This window comes from Grammomys surdaster, unplaced genomic scaffold (assembly GCF_004785775.1).
Source record: "Grammomys surdaster isolate TR1022 unplaced genomic scaffold, NIH_TR_1.0 126298, whole genome shotgun sequence".
In the NCBI taxonomy this organism is placed as follows: domain Eukaryota; kingdom Metazoa; phylum Chordata; class Mammalia; order Rodentia; family Muridae; genus Grammomys; species Grammomys surdaster.
In genome coordinates, this window is record NW_021621098.1 from 3,724,815 (window position 1) to 3,745,131 (window position 20,317).

General features: G+C 42.0%; 1 protein-coding gene across 2 annotated transcripts in view; it reads left to right on the plus strand.

The window, feature by feature from the left end:
* The first annotated feature begins 988 nt into the window (after nucleotides 1–988).
* The window catches only part of Ss18 (SS18 subunit of BAF chromatin remodeling complex), a 57,265-nt gene continuing 37,936 nt past the window's right edge, over nucleotides 989–20,317 (plus strand). For both annotated transcript variants that reach the window (XM_028759500.1, XM_028759501.1), the window contains exons 1-3: nucleotides 989–1,084; nucleotides 4,309–4,385; nucleotides 12,676–12,760. In XM_028759500.1, the coding sequence (XP_028615333.1) occupies nucleotides 1,016–1,084; nucleotides 4,309–4,385; nucleotides 12,676–12,760 (231 nt within the window). In that variant the 5' untranslated portion in view covers nucleotides 989–1,015. The remainder of the gene's footprint in view (nucleotides 1,085–4,308; nucleotides 4,386–12,675; nucleotides 12,761–20,317) is intronic.

Below are 20,317 nucleotides of genomic sequence, written 5' to 3' on the forward strand. Positions count from 1 at the left end.
GGTGTAGCTCTAACTGTCCTGGAACTCATTCTGTAGGCCAGGCTGGCCTTGAACTCACAGATATCCACTTGCCTCTGCCTCCTGTGTGCTGAAATTAAAGGCGAGCGCCCCCAACACTGGGCTAGGCTCTAATTTTTGAGGATCAGTGATGGTAACTTCCCTTTTGTGCAATTGGGAAGTCTAAGGTTGCAGAACTAACCCGCAGCAACGTTCCTTCTTAATTTGCAGCTGTTAGCTTTATTCCCCTCATACTGACTTGAAGCCTGGAAACCTGGGCCTAATTAAGCACTAAGTATTTAACTGGAGAAGAGGGTGGCTTTTCACAGCTTCGTTCCAAAGGTCCCAAGTCAGATCAAGTAGATGCACATGTGTGGGGAGGGTCTATCTCTAGGCAAACTCTGAGTCCCGGGTTCCTTTCTACTGTTAGGCGAGAGTTGGCGAGCGAGCGTGCACTCCAAGGTGCGCACGTGGAGCGCAGGAGCCATTTAAACTAGCGAATCCGCGTTCTCGGTGCTGACCCGGTAGACACTCCGAGTCCCGACTGTCCTCTACCCCTCTGGGCGGCGGTTGGGACGAATCGCTTCCCCAGAGGGTCGAGAGCGCAGTTAGGGGCAGTGTGGCGGGCGCACCCCGCGTTTCCTGTCACAGCGCGGCCGTGCCGCTCCCTCCCGCCGTGGCGGGACCATTTCCTGAGCGTCCGGGCGCAGGCGGCCGGCGCGGCGCTACCATCAGCGAAGGGAAGCGGGGGTGCGGCCGGAGAGCGCGCGAGGGCAGCGGGGCGGATCGCTGCGGGACCTGGGGCTCGAGCGGCACCGGCGGCAGTGTGCTCTTTAGATTACTTACTGGGGGCTGCAGTTCCGCGTTAAGGCCGAGCCGGCCAGCGAGGCGCGCGGCCCCGGAGCATCCTCCCCCACCGCGCGCGCTAAGGTGGGACTGCCCGGAGGCGGGCGTCGGGCCCCCAGCTCCGCGGCCCCCGGAGCGCTCGGGACTCGCTGATCGCGGGCTCGGCGGCAACATGTCTGTGGCGTTCGCAGCCCCGAGGCAGCGGGGCAAGGGCGAGATCACGCCCGCCGCCATCCAGAAGGTGAGCTGGAAGAGGCGCCGGGACGCGGGCCGAGGCGGGGTGGCGTGGGGGCGGGCTGACGCCGGCTTCCCGACCGAGCCCTTTGGCGCCTGATCTGTCCGCACAAAAGCGCCGGCAACCGCCGCCCGATTTCCCCGTGGGCCGGGTGGCCTCGCGACGCGGGGCCGGGAGGGAAGCGCCCCCCGAGACTCGAGACTCCGGCGTCGCCCCGCCCCGCCGGGACCCCACTCGCGGAAATCCGAACCGAGAGTGCTGTGCCGCAAACTCCTCGGAGTTGAGGCCCTCTCCGGAGAACTTGGAAGCCTTCCGCAATGGCTCGGGGCAGACGAGGAAGGAGCCGGGGGCTCGGAGGCTCCCTGGGGGCGCACCCGGGGTCCGTTCCGGTCTGCAGCAGATAGATGCGCCTGAGCGCGCAGGGCGGGCGCTAGGGTTCCGGAGGGCGAGCCTGCTCTTGCCGGCCGGGCTCTGTTGGCCGTCTACACCGGGCGGTTTGCATGAAGTCAAGATAGAAGCCCTGGGAGCTGCGTCCTCAGAGAGTGCCACCCAGTTGCTGCTCCGGGGCTGCCAATTGGGGACACAAAGGTTCTTTATCATCCTCTGAGCTTGTGTCTAAAAGCAAGGCACTATTCTAGATCTCATTGTGGTAGACTTTAAAAAGTCGCCTGTTAAGTTTAACAGTTTGCCCTGAGTATTTCCATCCTGTTCCCTGTCCTGGAGTAAGGTTAAGGAGAGCAAGTCAACCTGTAGTACCAGTCGGGGTACCCGTAGAGACCTGTGGGTTACAGCCATCGGTTTCTGTTTACTGTCAGGGTCTTTGTAGTGTGGCATTTGACATTTGCCCAACTGTTGCTTTATTTTCTTTGAAGAAACCCGCCAGGCAGTGCCTGGAAACGCAGTTGGTTTCTCTAGTGTGCCAGGTTGAGCCTGTAGTCTGGTGAACAGCTTTCTTTAAGCACACACGTGCAGAAAGCATGTTTCTGAAAGGATTCTTTTTGAACTCTAGAAAAAGTCTGGCGCTTTTCTTTTTCTCAGGTTTTTTCTTATATAAGTCTATTAGTTGCTTATCGTGAGTGATTGATCTAGTGCTAACTGGTTATTTTTCATTCTCAGATGAAAAGTGAAAAATGGATTAAAATTCTTTTGTTATTTTATGCGTATGTGTACATCTTGTGCATGCAGTGCTTGGGGAGGTCAGAAGAAACATCAAATTCCTTGAAACCAGAGTTATTTAACAGCTTCCTTGTAGGTGCTGGAAACCAAAACCAGGTCCTCAGCAAGAGCATTAAGTGCTCTTGTCCTCTGAACCGTCACTCCAGTCCCCCAAAAGTATTCTGATTCAAGTTTTGTTTGTAGTGTCAGACTGTATTAGACAGGAGACAGATGGTTGGAGTTGTTTAATGTGCCATGAATTCCTTGGTTGAGTGTTGAATTGCTGGCACTCAGAAGGCAGGCAGATCTCTGAGATTGAGGCCAGCCTGGTGTACAGAGTTAGTTCCAGGGTAGCCAAGGCTACACCCTATCTCGAAAAAACAACAAGAACAAAAACAGTAACAAGAACAAAACAAGACAAAAATTTTTTTTTGTGTCTAGTGATTATATTTAAGAAGCACACCTTAGAAAAGCGTTTGCTTTTAGCAGTCGAAGATTATGATAAATGTGCAGGAAATAACAATTAATTGTAATTGGATCTTATTTTTAATTGAAAATCACATTAAATGATTTTTGGTGTTGTCACCTGGTATTCATTAAATTATGAACTTGGGGCATGCTCAGGATATCCCCCTAAATTTTAAGCTCCTACAAACTTGGGTGGTATGCTAGGGACTCCCAAGTAGGTTTTCTTGTTTAGTGACATTGGCATAGATGAATTACTTAACCCTCAAAACCAAGGTTGCTTAGATTGTTATAAGGTGGTAAAATGATAATTGATATATATTACGGTTTCTAAACTTCCTGAGATACCGCATTTTATATTACAAACTTAAAAATTCTATTAAATACATTAAATGCATAGAGATCGTTGCTATATGTCGGTTTGGAGAATCATGAATCTATACAGTTAGAAAAGAAACTAACCAGTTAGCTCAGGTCCCTCTGGCAGCAGTGCTTCTGTGCTTATTTTCTTCTGGAGAAGAACAGATTTTCTCCTTCACATTATAGAGCACGAGACTGCTCCAAAATCAACTGGGAGCCAGCTTCCAACTAGTAGAAATTACTGTTACAGATAGTAGAGGTAGTTAAATGTTTCTGTATTTAAAACAAAACAAAACACCCCAAAACAATGGCTTAGAGGATGGCTCAGCTGGGTTCAAGGAGAGAACCAGTGCCACAGAGTTGTCCTCTGACCTCATACCAAGGCACACGAGCGTAAGCAAGTGTGAACTGGAGCTCTAACACATACACACACACTCTCTCTCTCTCTCTCTCTCTCTCTCTCTCTCTCTCTCTCTCTGATAAAATAAGGCAGAAGAAACCCCCACTTTCCCTTCTGAGTTTCAAAGAGAGTGATTGAAATCGGTATTAAACATACTGATTAAATGTGACATCATTACACATGTACAAAGTAAGATTTTTTTTTCTTTTTTCAAGATCGAGTTTCTCTGTGAAGGCCTGACCCTCCTTGAACTCACTCTTGTAGATCAGGCTGTCCTTGAACTCACAGAGATCTTCCTGTTTCTGCCACCCAAGTGCTAGGATTAAAGGTATGAGCTACCTCTCAACCAGCTTGTAGGATTTGTGTATGTGTGGCAAGTTATGAGCACTATATTAACAGAAGACCCCAGTAGGCTCACTTTCTATGTAGATACGACATTTCTAGAAAGATTGAAATGATGAAAAATCAGTTGTTGCAGAATTATCTATGCGAGTCTTGTATAGCATATTTCATAAGTGATTATGCATTTTAACAGCAATGGAAAATTTTAACCAGTTAGTTCAATCTCATGTTTCTTACAATGAATTTTAAAATATTTTGTCAGAGCAAGTAGAAACACTGTCACAAAATAATTCTAAGAGGGTGGTGTTTCCCATGTTCTCCAATCATGTTTCAATCATGTTTCATGATTTTGTCATCTGTAATGGTGGCTTCGAGGAAACAATATTTTGTTTTTCGGAAGTGCCTTTGTAGTGTTCATCAATATTGTCCTTCTCTCTTCTGACTTCTTAGTTTTTAATTTTACTCGATGTACTAGGTTTATAATTAAACTCTCTGGTTTTTATTTCAGATGCTGGATGAAAATAACCATCTTATTCAGTGTATAATGGACTATCAGAATAAAGGGAAGGCCTCGGAGTGCTCTCAGTAAGACAGACAAGCTCTTTGTCTTGGGTTTTCTGGTTGTTACTTGTTACTTTTCCTTTGAGCAACAGCTTTAGTGGGTTATATTATTTCAAAATGTACATTTCAGTCTTTTAAAATGTACTTGTAGAGTTGTGGTCCTGTTACCTCAGTTGGTTTGAGAACATTTTAATCATTCCAAAAGAAAAACAAACGTTTATTGGCCATCTTTGGGAATCTTTCCCACCAACCTCTTACCCCCATAACCTACTTTCTAGTGGTATAGGCATGACTATTGCAGACCTTTTGGATAAATGGATTCCAGCAGTGTGTGGACTGTTTGGACTGACTTCTCTCCCCTCGCTCTGTGGTTTTTGAAATAGTGTCCTGAAGCCCGGGCTAGTGTCAGACTTGGGATCCCTGTCTCTGCCTCTCAAGTGCACATGGTGGGGTGTGCCAGACATCTAACTCTGGTTGACGTTTTTCACACAGCTGACTGGTGCTAAAATATTTATACCCAAATGATGACAAATACATGCACTTTTTCCCTCCCTCCCTGTCCTCCCCCACTTCTCTCTCTCTCTTTCCCCTAAATAATGACTTTAAACTTTTACAGAGCCTCATTTATAGAAAAGTATAATCTTAGTCTTGTGATGGTCTGGCCACACACCTTTAATCCCAGTACTTGGAAGGTACAGGCAGACAGATCTCTTAAGGCTGAGGCCAGTCTACAGATTAAGTTCTAGAACTATACAGAGAAACCCTGTCTTGGTGGCGGAAAAAAAAAAGAAGGAAAAGAAAGAAAAAGAAATTTTCATGTTTGTAGTTACTTCTGAAAATACTGATGCTCTAGAGAACTAGTTACCGTTTACAAGGACCAAACTTTCAAAGTGATCTCTCTGAAGTAAGTGTTATACCATAATAGAATCAGAGGTGAGCATGGCCAGGAATACCAGAACCTTTAAAGCAGGAGAATTATAAATTCAAGACCAGCCTGAGCCACATCTCAAGACCCTGTCTTAAAATAACCAAAAAACCATAAAAACAGATCACCAGGAGAATCTGAGTTTGTGATGTGTCTAGGGCTGCAGTGTCCAGCAGATACAGATACAGATGACATGTTTTCTAGTAGATCACATAAGGAAGAAGTGACACTCATGTGCTTAATTTATGTTTTATAAAATACTGTCACCTCATTGTGTAACCAGCATCCCAGCTTGGAGAGATCTCACACCCCTTTCCATTCTAAGCTGTATGGAGTGTGTTGGGTTAGAACCACATGTGTGGTTTTGCTGAGTTTGGAAACTGCTGCCCTGGAGAGCGTGGCTTTAGGACATTTCACTCAGCCACAGGGTGTGCGGTGTGCGGCTTGCCCTTTCCTGGAGGTCTCCCTGGCCGCTCTTGGGAGATAGCCCCAGCGAGACCACTTGCTTGCTTTTCCACCTTTGTTCGTCTGTCTCTTGCTCTCTGGTGATTTACTCTACGTCTCAATTTCAAGTCTCTCTTGAGTCTTTGTCCAAAGTTAGTTTTAAAATAAAAATCTATGTTTACTATTATAAAACTTTTATGGCTCCCTCTTCTTATTTCCCATTATCTTCATTCCTTCTCTATGAATTTATGTCAATATACATAGATCATGATCTAATGTTTATAGAAGTGATTTTTTTTCCTTTTCGTCTTGTTGGGCAAGGATCAAGTTTAGGACCATGTTTCTGTTTGGCAAGTGCTGTCCCCAATGAATGAATGTCAGACGTAGGCTGTAATTCTTAAGTGGATTACTAGGTCAAAAACCATGCTAAATTGCCAAAGTACTCTGCCAAAAATTTCCTTGCTTTACTTCATCCCTGTCCTGGTGTGCCAGCCCTAGGTACTTCTCATCTTTTACAAAATTATGACTGATTGGTTAAAAACTAAAGTTTTTAAATAAATATTCTTTCAAAGCATTTTCTACTTTATAAAAAAGACTCAATGATAGTAAAATTACTGTATATCCTTTACTGAAATTCTCTAGGTGTCAACAGATTAGCCCAATCACTCTGTATTTCATAGATATTTGAGAATGATTGATGAGAATGTGTTATGTTTAGTAACCCAAGTTTTTCCTAAAGTCTGTAATGCTTTCCCAGTTAGTGTGTCCTTTTCAGATCCCAGTGTGGCTCATCTTTTGCATTTGGTGGGTATGCTTTAACTGTAGCTGCTCCTCAGACTTAATGTTCCCCAGTGTTGACGTTGTTGCAGAATGCCGTTATTCTGTGGTGTACTCCTCAGTTAAGTCCCAATTTATGTTTCTGCATCATGAAGTTCACACTGTGCCCTATGGTGTTAGTGTGACTGTCCCCTCCCTAGTTGAACAGCAGCAGCTTGTTCCAGTATCAGTGGTAGCTTTGATCGCTTAGCTAAGCTGGTGCCTGCTGTTTCCTCTACCAAAGAGTTACTGGTTTATTTGTAATTCATGCGTATATCACTGGGCAGGCACCTTGAAACACACACATCTTTCCTGATTATGCTTCAACATATTAATTTTAGTAGCCACTAATGATTTTCCCCCATGATGGTTATTACCATTATGGTTGTCAAATGATGCCCAGGTCCACCATTCCTAAACTCATGTGGAATTCTGCTGTGAGAGGTCATCTTTCATCCTCTCCCTCCACTCAGCATTTCACGCCTTTGCATTTGAATGGAGGTGTACATTTCTTCTGTGTTCTTCATTACCTGTGCCTCTGTCTAATACCTTGGTTTCTTTCTTGGGTTGTTCTAGATCTGGCTACTAGAAGCCTTTCTGTCTGGCTTCTTGACATCTCTCTTAAATTTTGAGAAATTTATTTTCCTGTACCATTACATGTTTTAGTTTTTACCTTGTATTTCTTCTTGTACAAATCTGGATTCATCTTTCTCTTAAGATCAGATTGGTGGTTGTTTTGTTTGTCTAAATATGTGTTGAAATATCGAAACCAAAACATTAATAATCAGATTATCCTGTTTTCTAATCACACATTTGGCATTTTGTATGACCATTTCCATTTTTGTTTCTTCAATAAATTTTGTCGGTATATATTTGATATTTTATTTTAAAAAGTAGTCATCTAATCTGTGGTTTGGTCATGTATGATCATCGGGAGTGAGACCACTCCCTGAAGCCAGGCATGCAGGCACTACCACGGTAATTCTTTTTACTACCTATGGCATTTAGGAACCTGCTGTAGAACAGGGTTGAAGCTTACATTTTGCCCTTCTTTTTGAGTTTTATGACTCTATTTCACATTTAATCAAACAAGTTTTGCTATGTCACTTAGGACCACCCTTAATTCTTGGGTGTTGGAGTTTTATTTTATGTTTTTCAGGTTCCTGTATTCTTTCACAATTTCATACCTGTCTCTGATGTGCTCTGATGGGATTCTCCCCCATTATGTTATCTTACCCTCACCCCTTCTACCAAACCTTCCTACCAAGACCTACTGTGGCTTTCATGTCTGTGTGTGTGCGTGTGTGTGTTCCTCCTGTTACAGCCTCAGAGAAGCTTGATCAGAGATCTGAGCTGCAGTTCCCTCTTTGATTGGTTATCTTTCTTTTGGTATTTGCTCTTTTCCAAGTTGTTGATGCAGCTTGTGAATAAAGAGAAAAACATTCTTGCTCTCAGCACTGACCCGTGCTCCTGTTTCTCGTGTTGACGCTAAAGGAAAATGCAGAGGAACATTAGTGAATGACAGCTCTCTGGGAATTAAGAGTCTGATGTTGATTAAATGTTTCCCTTGAATCAGCTTTGTGAATTAAACATAACTTATTTCTGTTGTGGGTGAGAGAGAATCTTTGAGGCCCACCATCTGAAGGAGTTATCCACAGCTAGTGGTTCTGGGAGAAGGGAGTCCTGTTCCTGGGGTGCCCTGCATGAGTAAATAACCCCCACTTGCTATTGCAGCAACCCTAATTAATGCAGTGGATCCCCCACCCCATTGTGAAAGAAAACATGAATGTGAAAAAAAATCCACCTCCCTACACTCAACAAAACAAGAGTTTTAGCTAGATGACTCACATCTGTAATCCCATCACACAGAAGGCTGAGGCAGGAGGATTGCCACGAGTTCCAGGTGAGCCTAGACTATATGAGACCCTGTCTTAAGAAAAGAAAACCAAACAAGTCCTTACCATTTTAAAACTGTTGATAGTATTTGCATTGTAAAAGAATTAGAAAACAAATACATTTAAAACAAGATATGAGCACACCCTTACACAGGGATTCCCAGGAGTGAGTCTTCCCTGTGTATAGTTCTGGCGTTGTCTTCAAAAGACACAAAACTAACCTGTGTTAGTCTGTAAGTCAGTGGTTAGAAGCGTTACATAGGCCATGTTCTTCCAGGTTTGCTAACACAAATTTGAGACTGTTATTGCTTCTGTCTATGTGGTTTGGATGTTTTCTAAGTCAGTCCAGAATTTGCTTTAATCAGAAACCCCTCCCTCCCTTTTTTGGTATTTTAGGACGGCTACAACTATTTCAGAGTGTTTTATAAATTTTAATGCCAAAAGCTAGTATTGGTTATCGTTTAGTGGAATCTTAGTTTAAACTACTATTCACCAAACTAACTTTTATCCTATAAACTATAGTTTGACCATAGAATATGTGTTGTGTTAAAGTTATTTTTAAAATAAATTTAAACTTTTCAAATTAATTTTTAATGAATAAATTTAGGACTGGTCATTTTGTTTTATGGTAGGTAATACATCTTGTCTTTAGTGGTGTCTTTAGGGACTGATGGCTCTTTCAATAGTGAGCATAGACATTTGGAAGTACCTGTTAGAACATGTTAGGACCAGACAGTCATCAAACATATGGTTTTAATGGATGTAACTGTGGCTGGCTTCCAGCAGGTCCCATCATCAAATGTAAGATGTAAATATAATTGATAGTCTCCCATTAGTTATATGTTCATATTTCTTGTGTTAACATAGTACTGAGAACAGGTACAGTGAAGTTTAAAGATAAGACACCATAGAAGGCACTGTCAGCCAGTTTTGTCATGGTGTGACCGTTACAGAGCACACTACATAGGCTGAGGTGGCAGCTGTGCACCGTGGGCACACTGGGGATACCCACTCCATCCTCGACTGAGATGTAGAGGAGCATAGCCATAGGGACTGCAGTGACAAGTGTAATGGTACTTATAGACTAGAACATGAAAGCTTTTGTCTTAGCTTTTTGATGAATATTACTTATTTTTCTTACTGCAGTTTTACTCCAAAGGGCACCTGCTAGCCTGGATTATTGGTATCTGCCTATAATCACAACATTATGGAGTTTGAAGCAAGAGGATTACTAATCCAGATAAAGATCTGTCTCAAAATAAAGTGAGATAAAATGACTGAATTAGAGGCCAGTTTGGTCTATGTAGTTAGTTCTGGGGCCAACTTGAACTAAATTGAGACGCTGCCTCAACAAATAAACAAAACAGCAGAAAAATAGAAACTACAAGTAAACTTGCATTTGTCCACCTTCTTATGTTAGGAAAAGAACTTCTAGGCAGTAGGGTGCATTGGCATGGGCTCTCCGTGCTGGATAGGGTACTGTTAGTGATGGACGTTAGTGTTCTTGTGGGGTGGTACTCAGGGGTGGGCTACCCTTGTTTAATGTGGGTTGGCATTGAAATGTGTTTGCAACTGTTAAATGCTTTTGACAAACCAGATGTGTGCATAGACATGGGGCAGAATGAAGGGACAGATGCTATAAAATACTACTCAAGAGTCTGGAGAAAGGTGTAAAGGTTTCTCCCTATTCATTCCTGAAACTTCTGAAAACTTAAAATCATTTCAGAAGTTAGATTTGATGTTGAGCACAGTTGGGTAAATATCTTGAAATTTTAACTGAGTTAAGGTGTGAGTATAGACACTTAAAGGCACAAGAGGCTTTCGAGGCGTGCAGTGACTTCCTAAGGGCAGACCAGCCTAAGTAAGACATACTTGTTATGTCACAAGTAGGCAAAGGCTTCAGGTTGGGCATGTTCACCTGCCATGGGGTAGTCATGTAGTTAGTCGTTCACCTGCCATGGGGTAGTTAGTCATGTAGTTAGCCGTGTTCACCTGCCATGGGGTAGTTAGTCATGTAGTTAGTTGTGTTCATCTGCCATGGGGTAGTTAGTCATGTAGTTAGTCGCATTCACCTGCCATGCTGCCATGGGGTAGTTAGTTAGTCATGTAGTTAGTCGCGTTCACCTGCCATGCTGCCATGGGGTAGTTAGTCATGTAGTTAGTCGTGTTCACCTGCCATGGGGTAGTTAGTCATGTAGTTAGTCGCGTTCACCTGCCATGCTGCCATGGGGTAGTTAGTCATGTAGTTAGTCGCGTTCACCTGCCATGGGGTAGTTAGTCATGTAGTTAGTCGTGTTCACCTGCCATGGGTTGGTTAGTCTCACACTCTCACTTGTGGATCATACCAACATAGGAAGACTCAGAGAAGAAAGGAGACTTGAAAACGTAGGCTTTAAAGTCAGTGTGTGTTGCAGTTAAAAGTGTCTGCATGGTCCTGCCAGCCGACTCAGCAGGTAAAGGTGCTTGCAGTCACCAAGCCTGGCTTTAGTTTGATCTCCAAGACCCACCTGGTGGAGGGAGAGAAGTTGTGGTCCTCATGTTGCTTCCACCACTGTGGATACAATTTTTAAAAATGGGTGTTTGAGAGCTGGGCATGGTGGTGCATGCCTAAATCCCAGCACTCAGGAGGCAGAGGCCAGAACTTAGGCAGCCCGATCTACAGATTACAGAGTGAGTTCCAGGAGAGCCAGGACTACAAAAAGAAACCCTGATTCAAAAAGAGTGAGTTGGAGAGGAGGCTGTTTGGTTATTTTTGTCATCAGTGCAAGGTACTGTTAAGTTCCAGGTAAGACTTGTATAGAGTAGTGAGACAGTCCCAACTGCTGCCTGCGGCCGGTGGAGTCTGGAGAATTGCATAAGAGCTCCCTTGGTCCTTGTTTGCGCAGGGACCTTATAAAAATGCCTCCTTTCAGACACAGTGTGTGAGGAGTGGGCCTAAAAGTGTAGGTTTCTTAATGAGGGACCTGTGATCAGCAAAGAACCAAGTTTCTCTTGTTAGAAAAATTGCAGTTGGTTGCTTACAACAAGGCTAGAGAATTATTTCAGTTTGGATCTGAATTAGAATGCTTCATTTATCTGAATAAAATTCTTTGACGTTGTCATTTTAAATTTATAGCTAGTATCTATAATAAATGAGTTTCAGCTTTTGAGAAATGGTCTTGCTGTATTCCCAGGCTAGCTTCTCAAGTGCTGGGGCCATAGGCCTTTGCCACCATGCCTGGCCTGAGGAACATGAAGACTTAAATAGTGGAACGTTTTGGTGGAGGTTTTAAATTTGTATTTATGGGGCTTGCTCTATTCATGTACTGAAACCAAACAGTAATTAGATCACTGCTAGTTTCTGGTTTTATATGAGTTAACTTTAAAAAATTACAAAGTGACTCTAACTAATTATTAAGCAACATTACCAAAAGCCGTTGTTCTAGCATTATTTAGCCATACAGCCCACGTCTTAAGAATTTGAGTTACAGTTTTAAAGTGAATTATTCTTCTGCCATTTTGTTCATGTCTGCTGTGGCATTTTTAAGTTGATTGATGAGTACCTTGTCCGTTTTGTTGGTAAAGTGTCCTTATAGAAGAGGGGTATTGGGCTGGTGAGCTGGCTCAGTGGTTAAGAGCACTGTCTGCTCTTCCAGAGATCATGAGTTCAAATCCCAGCAACCACATGGTGGCTCACACCATCGGTAATGAGATCTGATGCCCTCTTATGGTGTGTCTGAAGATAGCTACAGTGTACTTACATATAATAAATAAATTTTAAAAACCTTAAAAAAGTTAAAACAACAACAATGACAAAAATTTAATATAAAAAAAAAAAGAAGAGGGGTAATGGGGCTTGCTCTATTCATGTACTGAAACCAAACAGTAATTAGATCACTGGGTTTAGGCATTTAGGCTTAAACAGTAATTAGATCACAAAAATTAATATAAAAAAAAAGAAGAGGGGTAATGGGGCTTGCTCTATTCATGTACTGAAACCAAACAGTAATTAGTAATTAGTGATCACAGTGGGTTTTACAAGAACCACAATGGAGGAATTCAATGACATGCTCACCACCCCAGGTACTGGAGAGTGTCAGTTGGAATTATTTTGCAAAGGAAATAAGAAACGTTGAAGTATTATTGATACAAAGGTAACATCTTTCATTAAGCTCTAAAAATAATTATAGTGCTGTTTGTTTTTAAGCAGGTTGTAAGAATTTTTTTAATATTGGTATTTGTTTTGTTTTAACAGGTATCAACAGATATTGCACACAAACCTGGTATACCTTGCTACAATAGCAGACTCTAATCAAAATATGCAGTCTCTCTTACCAGCAGTAAGTACCTATACAGGAGTGTGGGTGAATGTCTCCACAGCTGTGTGATATCACGGGGTTTTGTTTCTTGAATGCTGTGTTGTTTTACTCTCTGATTTGAATGAATTGTCCCCAAACCCTCCCTGTTTAGTTTATTTTTAATTACTAAGTAAGTTGCTAATGGGTCTGGGCATTTCATTTCAGTGTTAACCACTTTCACCCGAATCTCTAGCTACCAGAACTATTGGCCTTCACAGCAAAGTCAACCAGATGCCTAGTGTCTTAGAATGTCTAACCTCTTCCTTTTCATCACTTTACTCAACAAACTTTTGTGCGATTGTCCCAAGGCCAGACAAGATGCTGGAGAAACTGCTATATCTGCCAGTTCATGCTTTTGTATCTACATCTGTTTGTTGGGGAAACTGAGTCACTTGCTGTGCAACCTCTCACACTCTGGATTCTGTCTCACAGAATCTATAGATATAACATGTCCCTGTTTCTCAGTGACATAAACTGGTACGTAGGTGGGAGACTCAGCTGAGTCTGAGGTTGTTCTAGGTTTCTTTTGGGTCAAGTCAAGAAGATATGCTTTCAGGATCCCAGATTCCAAACTACTCATCTTTTATGCCCAAGATGTGGGAGCAGTGGCTTTCATTGGGGTTTTCTTTCATTTTTGTTTATTTGGGGATTAGGACTAGGGTCAGTTTGAATGCTTGGACATTGTTATTACAAGATATGCATGGTTATTGGGCCCTTTTACTTGACAAAACTGGAATTTTTGTTTTTTAAATATTGAGATCTAAGAGATATTTCTACTCCCAGAAATAGTTTTGGTTATTTTATTTTACTGAGACAAGGTCTCCCTTTATAGCCCTGGTTGGCCTAACATTTGCTGTGTTTAATTCACACCTGCCTCTGGTTCGTAAAGGCATGCTCACCTCAGAAACTGTTTGACCTAGTTGTGATTTTGTGGTTAGTGTCCCCTGTCTCCATCCACAGCTTACAGAGGATCTCTGGGTAATATGTGTAGTGGAACATGCGAATCCGACAACAGAACTCTGTGACCTTAAGCTACATCCTGTGGGGATAGTTAGTTCATTTAGTTTTGAACATGAAATCGTTTGTATGAATATTGTCGTAAACTTCATTACCCTTGAGTTGATTTTGCAGACAGTGGGAGGAATTGGCTTGCTTGTATTCACTTGCATATGGCTGCTTCTCTCTCAGTATGCTTGGAAATTACCTTTTTTCATCTGGTTTATCAAGTATTGGTGTATGTGTGGACCTGTATCTGACCTTTGTTCTGTTGGTCTTTGTAAGTAAATTCCATGATCTCATCACACCTGATCATGCCGTTCTTCCTTCTTCCCCTCCTCAGGAGTGGTGCTTCTGGCTTTCTTTCCTGTCCCATCTTTGTTTTTCAGTGCCTAACATCTGCATGGATGTATGGTGTAGTTTGAGTCTTAGCGCGTGGAAGCGCAGTGGGATCTGAGCCTTCACTGTGCGTTCTTTAACGGCTAGCATCTTGCTCTCTGTACTTATAGTTGTGTCATTTGTTCCCTGCCAGTCCTGACCCCTCTGTTCTTAGAAGTGATAACACAGGACATCCCTGTCTGGCTCCTGATCTCACAGGGAGAGATTCAACTGACTAATAAGTGTGATGTTGACTGTAGTATTGTATAGAAAACTCTTGTGGAAATAAGTAGAAGTGAGTCTGCTTTGGTTTCTGATGTGCTAATTAAACTGTGTATCTTGAGTGAGTTGTACCTAACTAGGTGATCTTGTGCTTTTCTTCAGTCTGTCAGGGTAGTAATTTACATTGGTAAGCTGACCAGTAACTCCTGCTTAGTAGTTTCCTATGTCTGACTCACTTGGTCATGGCCTTTGCTTGGTGGCTTTTTTTTTTTTTTTTTTGAGATGGGACATCTCATTGTAGCTGAGGTTGTCTTGAACTTGCTGTGTGGTCCAGGCTGGCCCTGACACTTAGGATTCTGCTTTTGTTTCTGAGGTGCTGGGATTACAGGTGTATGAGTGAGCACACCCAGCTTGGTCACTGTACAGAATACCTGTTGTGTTTGACTTTATCAGGGTTTTTGAATCTTTGTAACTGATCTCTGATTTTTCTTTCTTATAGTGCAGTTGTCTGGTTTTTTATTGATTGTTGCAGGCTTCATAAAATGAAATGGAATTTTCTTGCTTTTTCCTATGTGAAAAAATGTGCTGAGTGTGACTTTAAATGATTGCTGTGTGCTTCTGAAGAATTGTACCTGCATATAGTTTCCTTAGCATTTTAAATTTATTTCTATAAAGTTGATGAGATAATCTTTTAAATAATAATAGGATTGTTTGTTTGTTTGTTTGTTTGAGACCATTTGTCTGAGACAGTTTGTTTCTCTGTGTATCCCTGGTTGTCCTGGAACTTGCGTTTTAGAGTAGCCTGGCCTTGAACTTAGCCTCCCAATTACTGGGATTACAGATATGTGCCGTTGCTGCCCAGCTGGAATCTTGATTTGTTAGCGTAATAACTTATATTGTCTCTTGTGACTTTTCTGCCAATCTTGATAGACATAGATGATCTATTTTTAAAATCTTTTTAAATAATCAATTTTTGGCTCTGATTTTTCTGTATTGAAGAATTCTTTAAGTTTTTTTGGACTCAGAACCCCGTCACACACACCACCATCATCATGATGTTATTATTGCAAATAGGTTCTCATGTAGTCTAGGCTGGCCTCAAGCTCACTGTGCACTTGGGTACAAGGCAAGAATATGGTACACTGTTGTGTGACAAACATTTTCCAGGGGAGGCACAGTACACATGATACTCACCCAGATAGGAATCCTATGACAGCAAAGTCTGAATACCACCAAAGGCCATCTTGAAAACCAGTGAGTTTTATTGGGGTTCCTTACAGGAGCAGAACTGACTCAAAAGACAGTTGCATCATCAAAGGCCACCCCAGAATGGGTGACAGATCACAGAGCTGGGAACCTAGAGCACACTGAGCAGCTGACAGGCAGCTTACTTAGGCTGGCGAGTGCTGTTTCCATGTGACTCAGTTGGACTAAATCTATTCCAATCAGCTGGGCTGGTTTCTGCTGCTTCCAGTCAACCCATCTGGTCTGAGTCCTCTTTGCAACTTGACTTGTCTTACAGTTTGCCTTTGTAGCTTCTAGGCAGCTTTTCCTGAATCTGGCAGGGCGGAGCTTAGTGAATCTGGTCAGTTTCAGGGGTTTCCTGAAGTTGTTTTGAGTTGTTCATCTCCCTGCTTATTAAAGACCTTCCATGCAGGGTGGCATGTGTCAATCTAGGAGGAAGATACAACATACTCATACATGCATTCAGGTAAGACACTCATACACATGAAGTGGATGAATAAGAAAATATGTGGTATTTTATGAGAAGCGAATGTGGTAAATTTGAGCACAGAAGTTACTTTGGTGCTGTAAATCTCTAGCCTAGAACCTCGTCTGTTGCTCAATCCTAAATGCTTTCCTTTTCTTTTGTTTTCAAAGTTTACATTTTATAAAGTTTACATAATTGAACTACAAAGGTTCAATTAGTACAGAAAAATTATCCGCATATTGTCATATCTAATTATTAGCTGATGATACATCTAATGTATTAATTTGCTTTTACATGATTAAAAATGGGAAAAAGACATTTCAGATTCATTTACCTGGACTTACCATCCCGTAATTGGTTTGACTCATAAATTTCATGTCTCCATAGCTATTTGGTATATTTAATTATTACAAAATAAAATTTTGCCTAATATCTGTCAAAGGTGAAAATAGAGTGGTCTGTTCTTTTTTATGGTCGTGAGGGAACCAAGCTCACAAAGAAGGAGGTAGGAGTTTAGGAAGAATAGAAGTAAGTGTATCATTAATAGAATCAACAGGAAGTTTGAGTAAATTAAAAATTATCCAGACACCTGGTGTGGTGGCAGGGGTTCAAGGCCAGCCTAGTCTACCAGGACAGCCAGGACTCTGTAAAGAGACCTCAGAAAACAAACAAATGAAAAGTCATTCAGAAGGTAAAGCGTTATTTCGGAGTGCTGCAGGAGGGAGGCTAGATCCCAGATAAGAGATCCAGGATAAGGGAAGGGTAGCATCTTAGAGACAGGGCAGAGCTGTCACACCTGTACCCTAGCACTTGGGAGATGGAGACAGGAGAAGCTGGAGTTCAGGGCTAGCCTGGGCTACATGAAGTCCTGTCTGTCTCTCCTGGATTGTCTGTCTGTTCTTCTCTCACACATACAGTGGACAATTAAATGATTTTTAAGATTATGGGAGACCAACATAATTAATGTTTCAAATTTTCATTTATTAATTTTTCATGGGGAAAATGGTCTTTCTGTCTCACTAGTTCATCCAAAGTTGATAATATCGAGAGTTTCAGTATTGGAAAAACCTCTTGGATATCACATAGTCTTAGTGTTTTTATTTAGACTTGGCCGCATCTCAGAATCATCCAGAAAAAAAATTACTTAACACTACTAGTAACTGGGGGTGAGGTCCTGTTACTGTCTTTTAAAAGCCTAGCTTGATTCTCAGGGCAGGAAGGGTTGAGAACCTTGTGTGTCCATGCTTCCTGAATGAAGCATCCAGTGATATTATGGTATATTAGAGGGTCAGAAAAATTAATGCATGTTCTTACAGTGTCCACTTCCCTCTATGAGGTAAGTTATGAGTCATTTACATAGCCTGAGAGAGAATACTATGTAATATTATTGTGACGATTAAATGTGAATCCCTGGTGTTTAAGCATTTCAGAGGTAATCAGTAAATATTGATGGGATGGTGGTGATGAAGGTGAAGATGAAGGCAGTGTGCAACCTGAGCCTGCCTGGGACAAAAGGCGTCGGATTCAGAAGCATTCGTGGCAGGACGGCCAGGGCGCAGTTACTGTACTGTCTGCAGATACTTGTTAACCTTGTGGACAGTCATTTGCAATTACATACAAGCACATTTTCACCTCAAAAGAAGGTTTCTGGCAGTTATGTGTCCTGTTTTTCACTGAATTCAAGTTTTAAATAGTTCACCTTTAGCCACTTAGAGTCCTTAAATTTTAGTTTTATTAAGGGTAGTTGTAATTGTGAATGACTTGTATGCAAAGACTGAAAGGCTGGTCTATGAGTAAAAATTGATTTAGAGTACCTACTTCCATATTTTAGACAAACTTTGATTTTAGGTGATGTTAAATGTAAGATCCTGAAAAACCGGGCTTTTCTTTTTCTCTAAAAGCTTTAGTAAAATTGAGTTTTAGTTTTTAAGTTCAATGAGTGTTCCAACAGAGCGTCATGTAAGTCTCTTCATGGCTAAAATTTAATATAGCTATTTTTATAAGTATAGTAAGTAAAATAAAAAACATGTGGTAGAACATTCTGAACATTTCAGTGTGTGTGTGTGTGTGTGTGTGTGTGTGTTGCTGTGTCATACGAAGATTGCATTGTGTGTGTTGCTTTGTCACATCTGTTGATCTGCTCATTCCCTTTTCTGTTGTGTAATGAATCCAGGGTCAGCACTCTCTGATGACATGGTGCCTGCACTTGCTTTTGTGTCTGTGTGCATTTGTGCATTGGATGTGGGTACATGCCAGGGTGCATATATGGTGATCTGGACAACCTTGGGTATAAGTCCTGTAGGTTGTCTGGCCTGTGAGTTTCTGGGGATTCTCCCATCTCTGCCTCCCAGCTCCACGTGAGACAGCTGGCATTATAGATGCCCACGCCATGCATCCTCTCTCATGTGAGTTCTGGACTTCATGCTTGCGTGGTAAATTCTTACTTGGCCCTGCCTTTCCACAGCATCTCTACCTTGCTGCTTAATTTGGCATTTAAATGAAAGGATCACATTCTTGTCTGAAGTTATGGAACAGAGCCCTAAATATGAATATTAGGACAGTCATGGCGTCTGTTGATAAAACAGTATTTTTTTTGACATACTTGTTCTTTGACTTACTGATTTCTCTTTTTAAATTATGCATGTTAACAGTGTGTGCATCTGTAAGTATAGGTGCTCATGGAGTCCACAGAGGGTGTTGGCTTGCCTAGACCTGGGGCTGCAGGTCTTTATAAAATTCCTAACATGAGTGTGGGACCTGGACTTGGTCCCTCTGCAAGAACAGTAGTCTTAACCACTGAGCCATCTCTTCCACTCACTCCTGTTACTTTTTAATTTTACCTTCTTTGAGTGTTCAGCTCATGACATTAATGTACATGTATTCTTGTGCTTCTCAGCGCACACAATTCTTCAGGGAAGATCATTTATGTTCATACTTTTCTGTGTTCTTGACTTCAATTTCTCCTTAGAAATAGATGGTTTCCAAATAAGGAGTTTCTTGCCTGAGTGTGAATGGTTAGATACAACCATTTGTGTGTTCTACAGGTCTTTTAACAGTATGAAAAACAAACAAGACCCTAGTTTGTGACTGTTGTGTGACAAACTTCCTGGGGGGATGCAGCACACATCTGTTCACCCCAGGAAGGGAGCCCATGACAGACCAAAGTACGGATTCCACCAAAGTCCACTGTGGTGGACCAGTGTGTTTTATTGGGGTTACTTACGGGAATATGGGTGGGTGGGGTTCCTTACAGGAGCAGAAATGACTCAGAATACCTGGATCACTGAAGCCTACCCCAGTGTGGGTGAGAGCTCACAAAAGCTGGGGGAACTGGAGCACACTGCACAGCCTGCTCAACTGGTTATAGAGTGTTCTTTCCAGGTGCTCAGTTGTTCTGAGCCTCTTGTAAGCAGCTCAACTGTTTTGGTGGTGGTTGTCGTGGTTTTTTGTTTTGTTTTTTTTAATGAAGTTGGCTAGTCTCTGCTACCTTCAGGCTGAGTCTTGACCCTTCAGGTTCTGTTTGTTATCTCCGTCTTCAGTACAACCTGGCTGTTTTGAGAGTGACTCTTCCTAGTCTTCACAGCTCAAAAACTCTTGGGGAGGAGTACACATTAGATTCAGTACAGATTAAAGCATCAATATTTATCTGATCTTCTGGGGAGGAGTTTTTGTTTTGTTTGCTAGCATAAGAAAGAAAACACTGTAGAAAGATTGATTTTATTCCTTCAAAATTGTAAACCAAAGTACATGCCTTAAATGTTTATGCTTAAATGTATATTTTATATGGAACAATATGTACTATTTTAGAAATACTGTGTGTATTAAAAGTACATTCATTTCAGGTAGTAGGTGATGTTACTAGCTGTGCTCTGTTGGAGCGCTCTGCAAGGGAGTTGATCTGTGTTTGTGACACTAATCTCTCTGTGCACGTGGTTTTATATGTTAACATCACAGGCAGCGTTTTACCAACATGCTGCTGAGTTTTTTCAGATCTATTTGAGGGAAACAAAAATATGGTGTCTCCTGGACTTTATCTATTAAATTCAGAAGACTTTGCAATTGAATCGAGATGTGTAAAGAAATTGGCTATATCTTTCTGTGAATAGTGTGTGTGTGAGAGAGAGAGAGACACACATACACACATACACAAACAGAGGGAGGGAGGGAGGGAGAGGGAGAGGGAGAGGGGGAGAGAGAGAGAGAGGGAGGGAGGGAGGGAGGGAGGGAGGGAG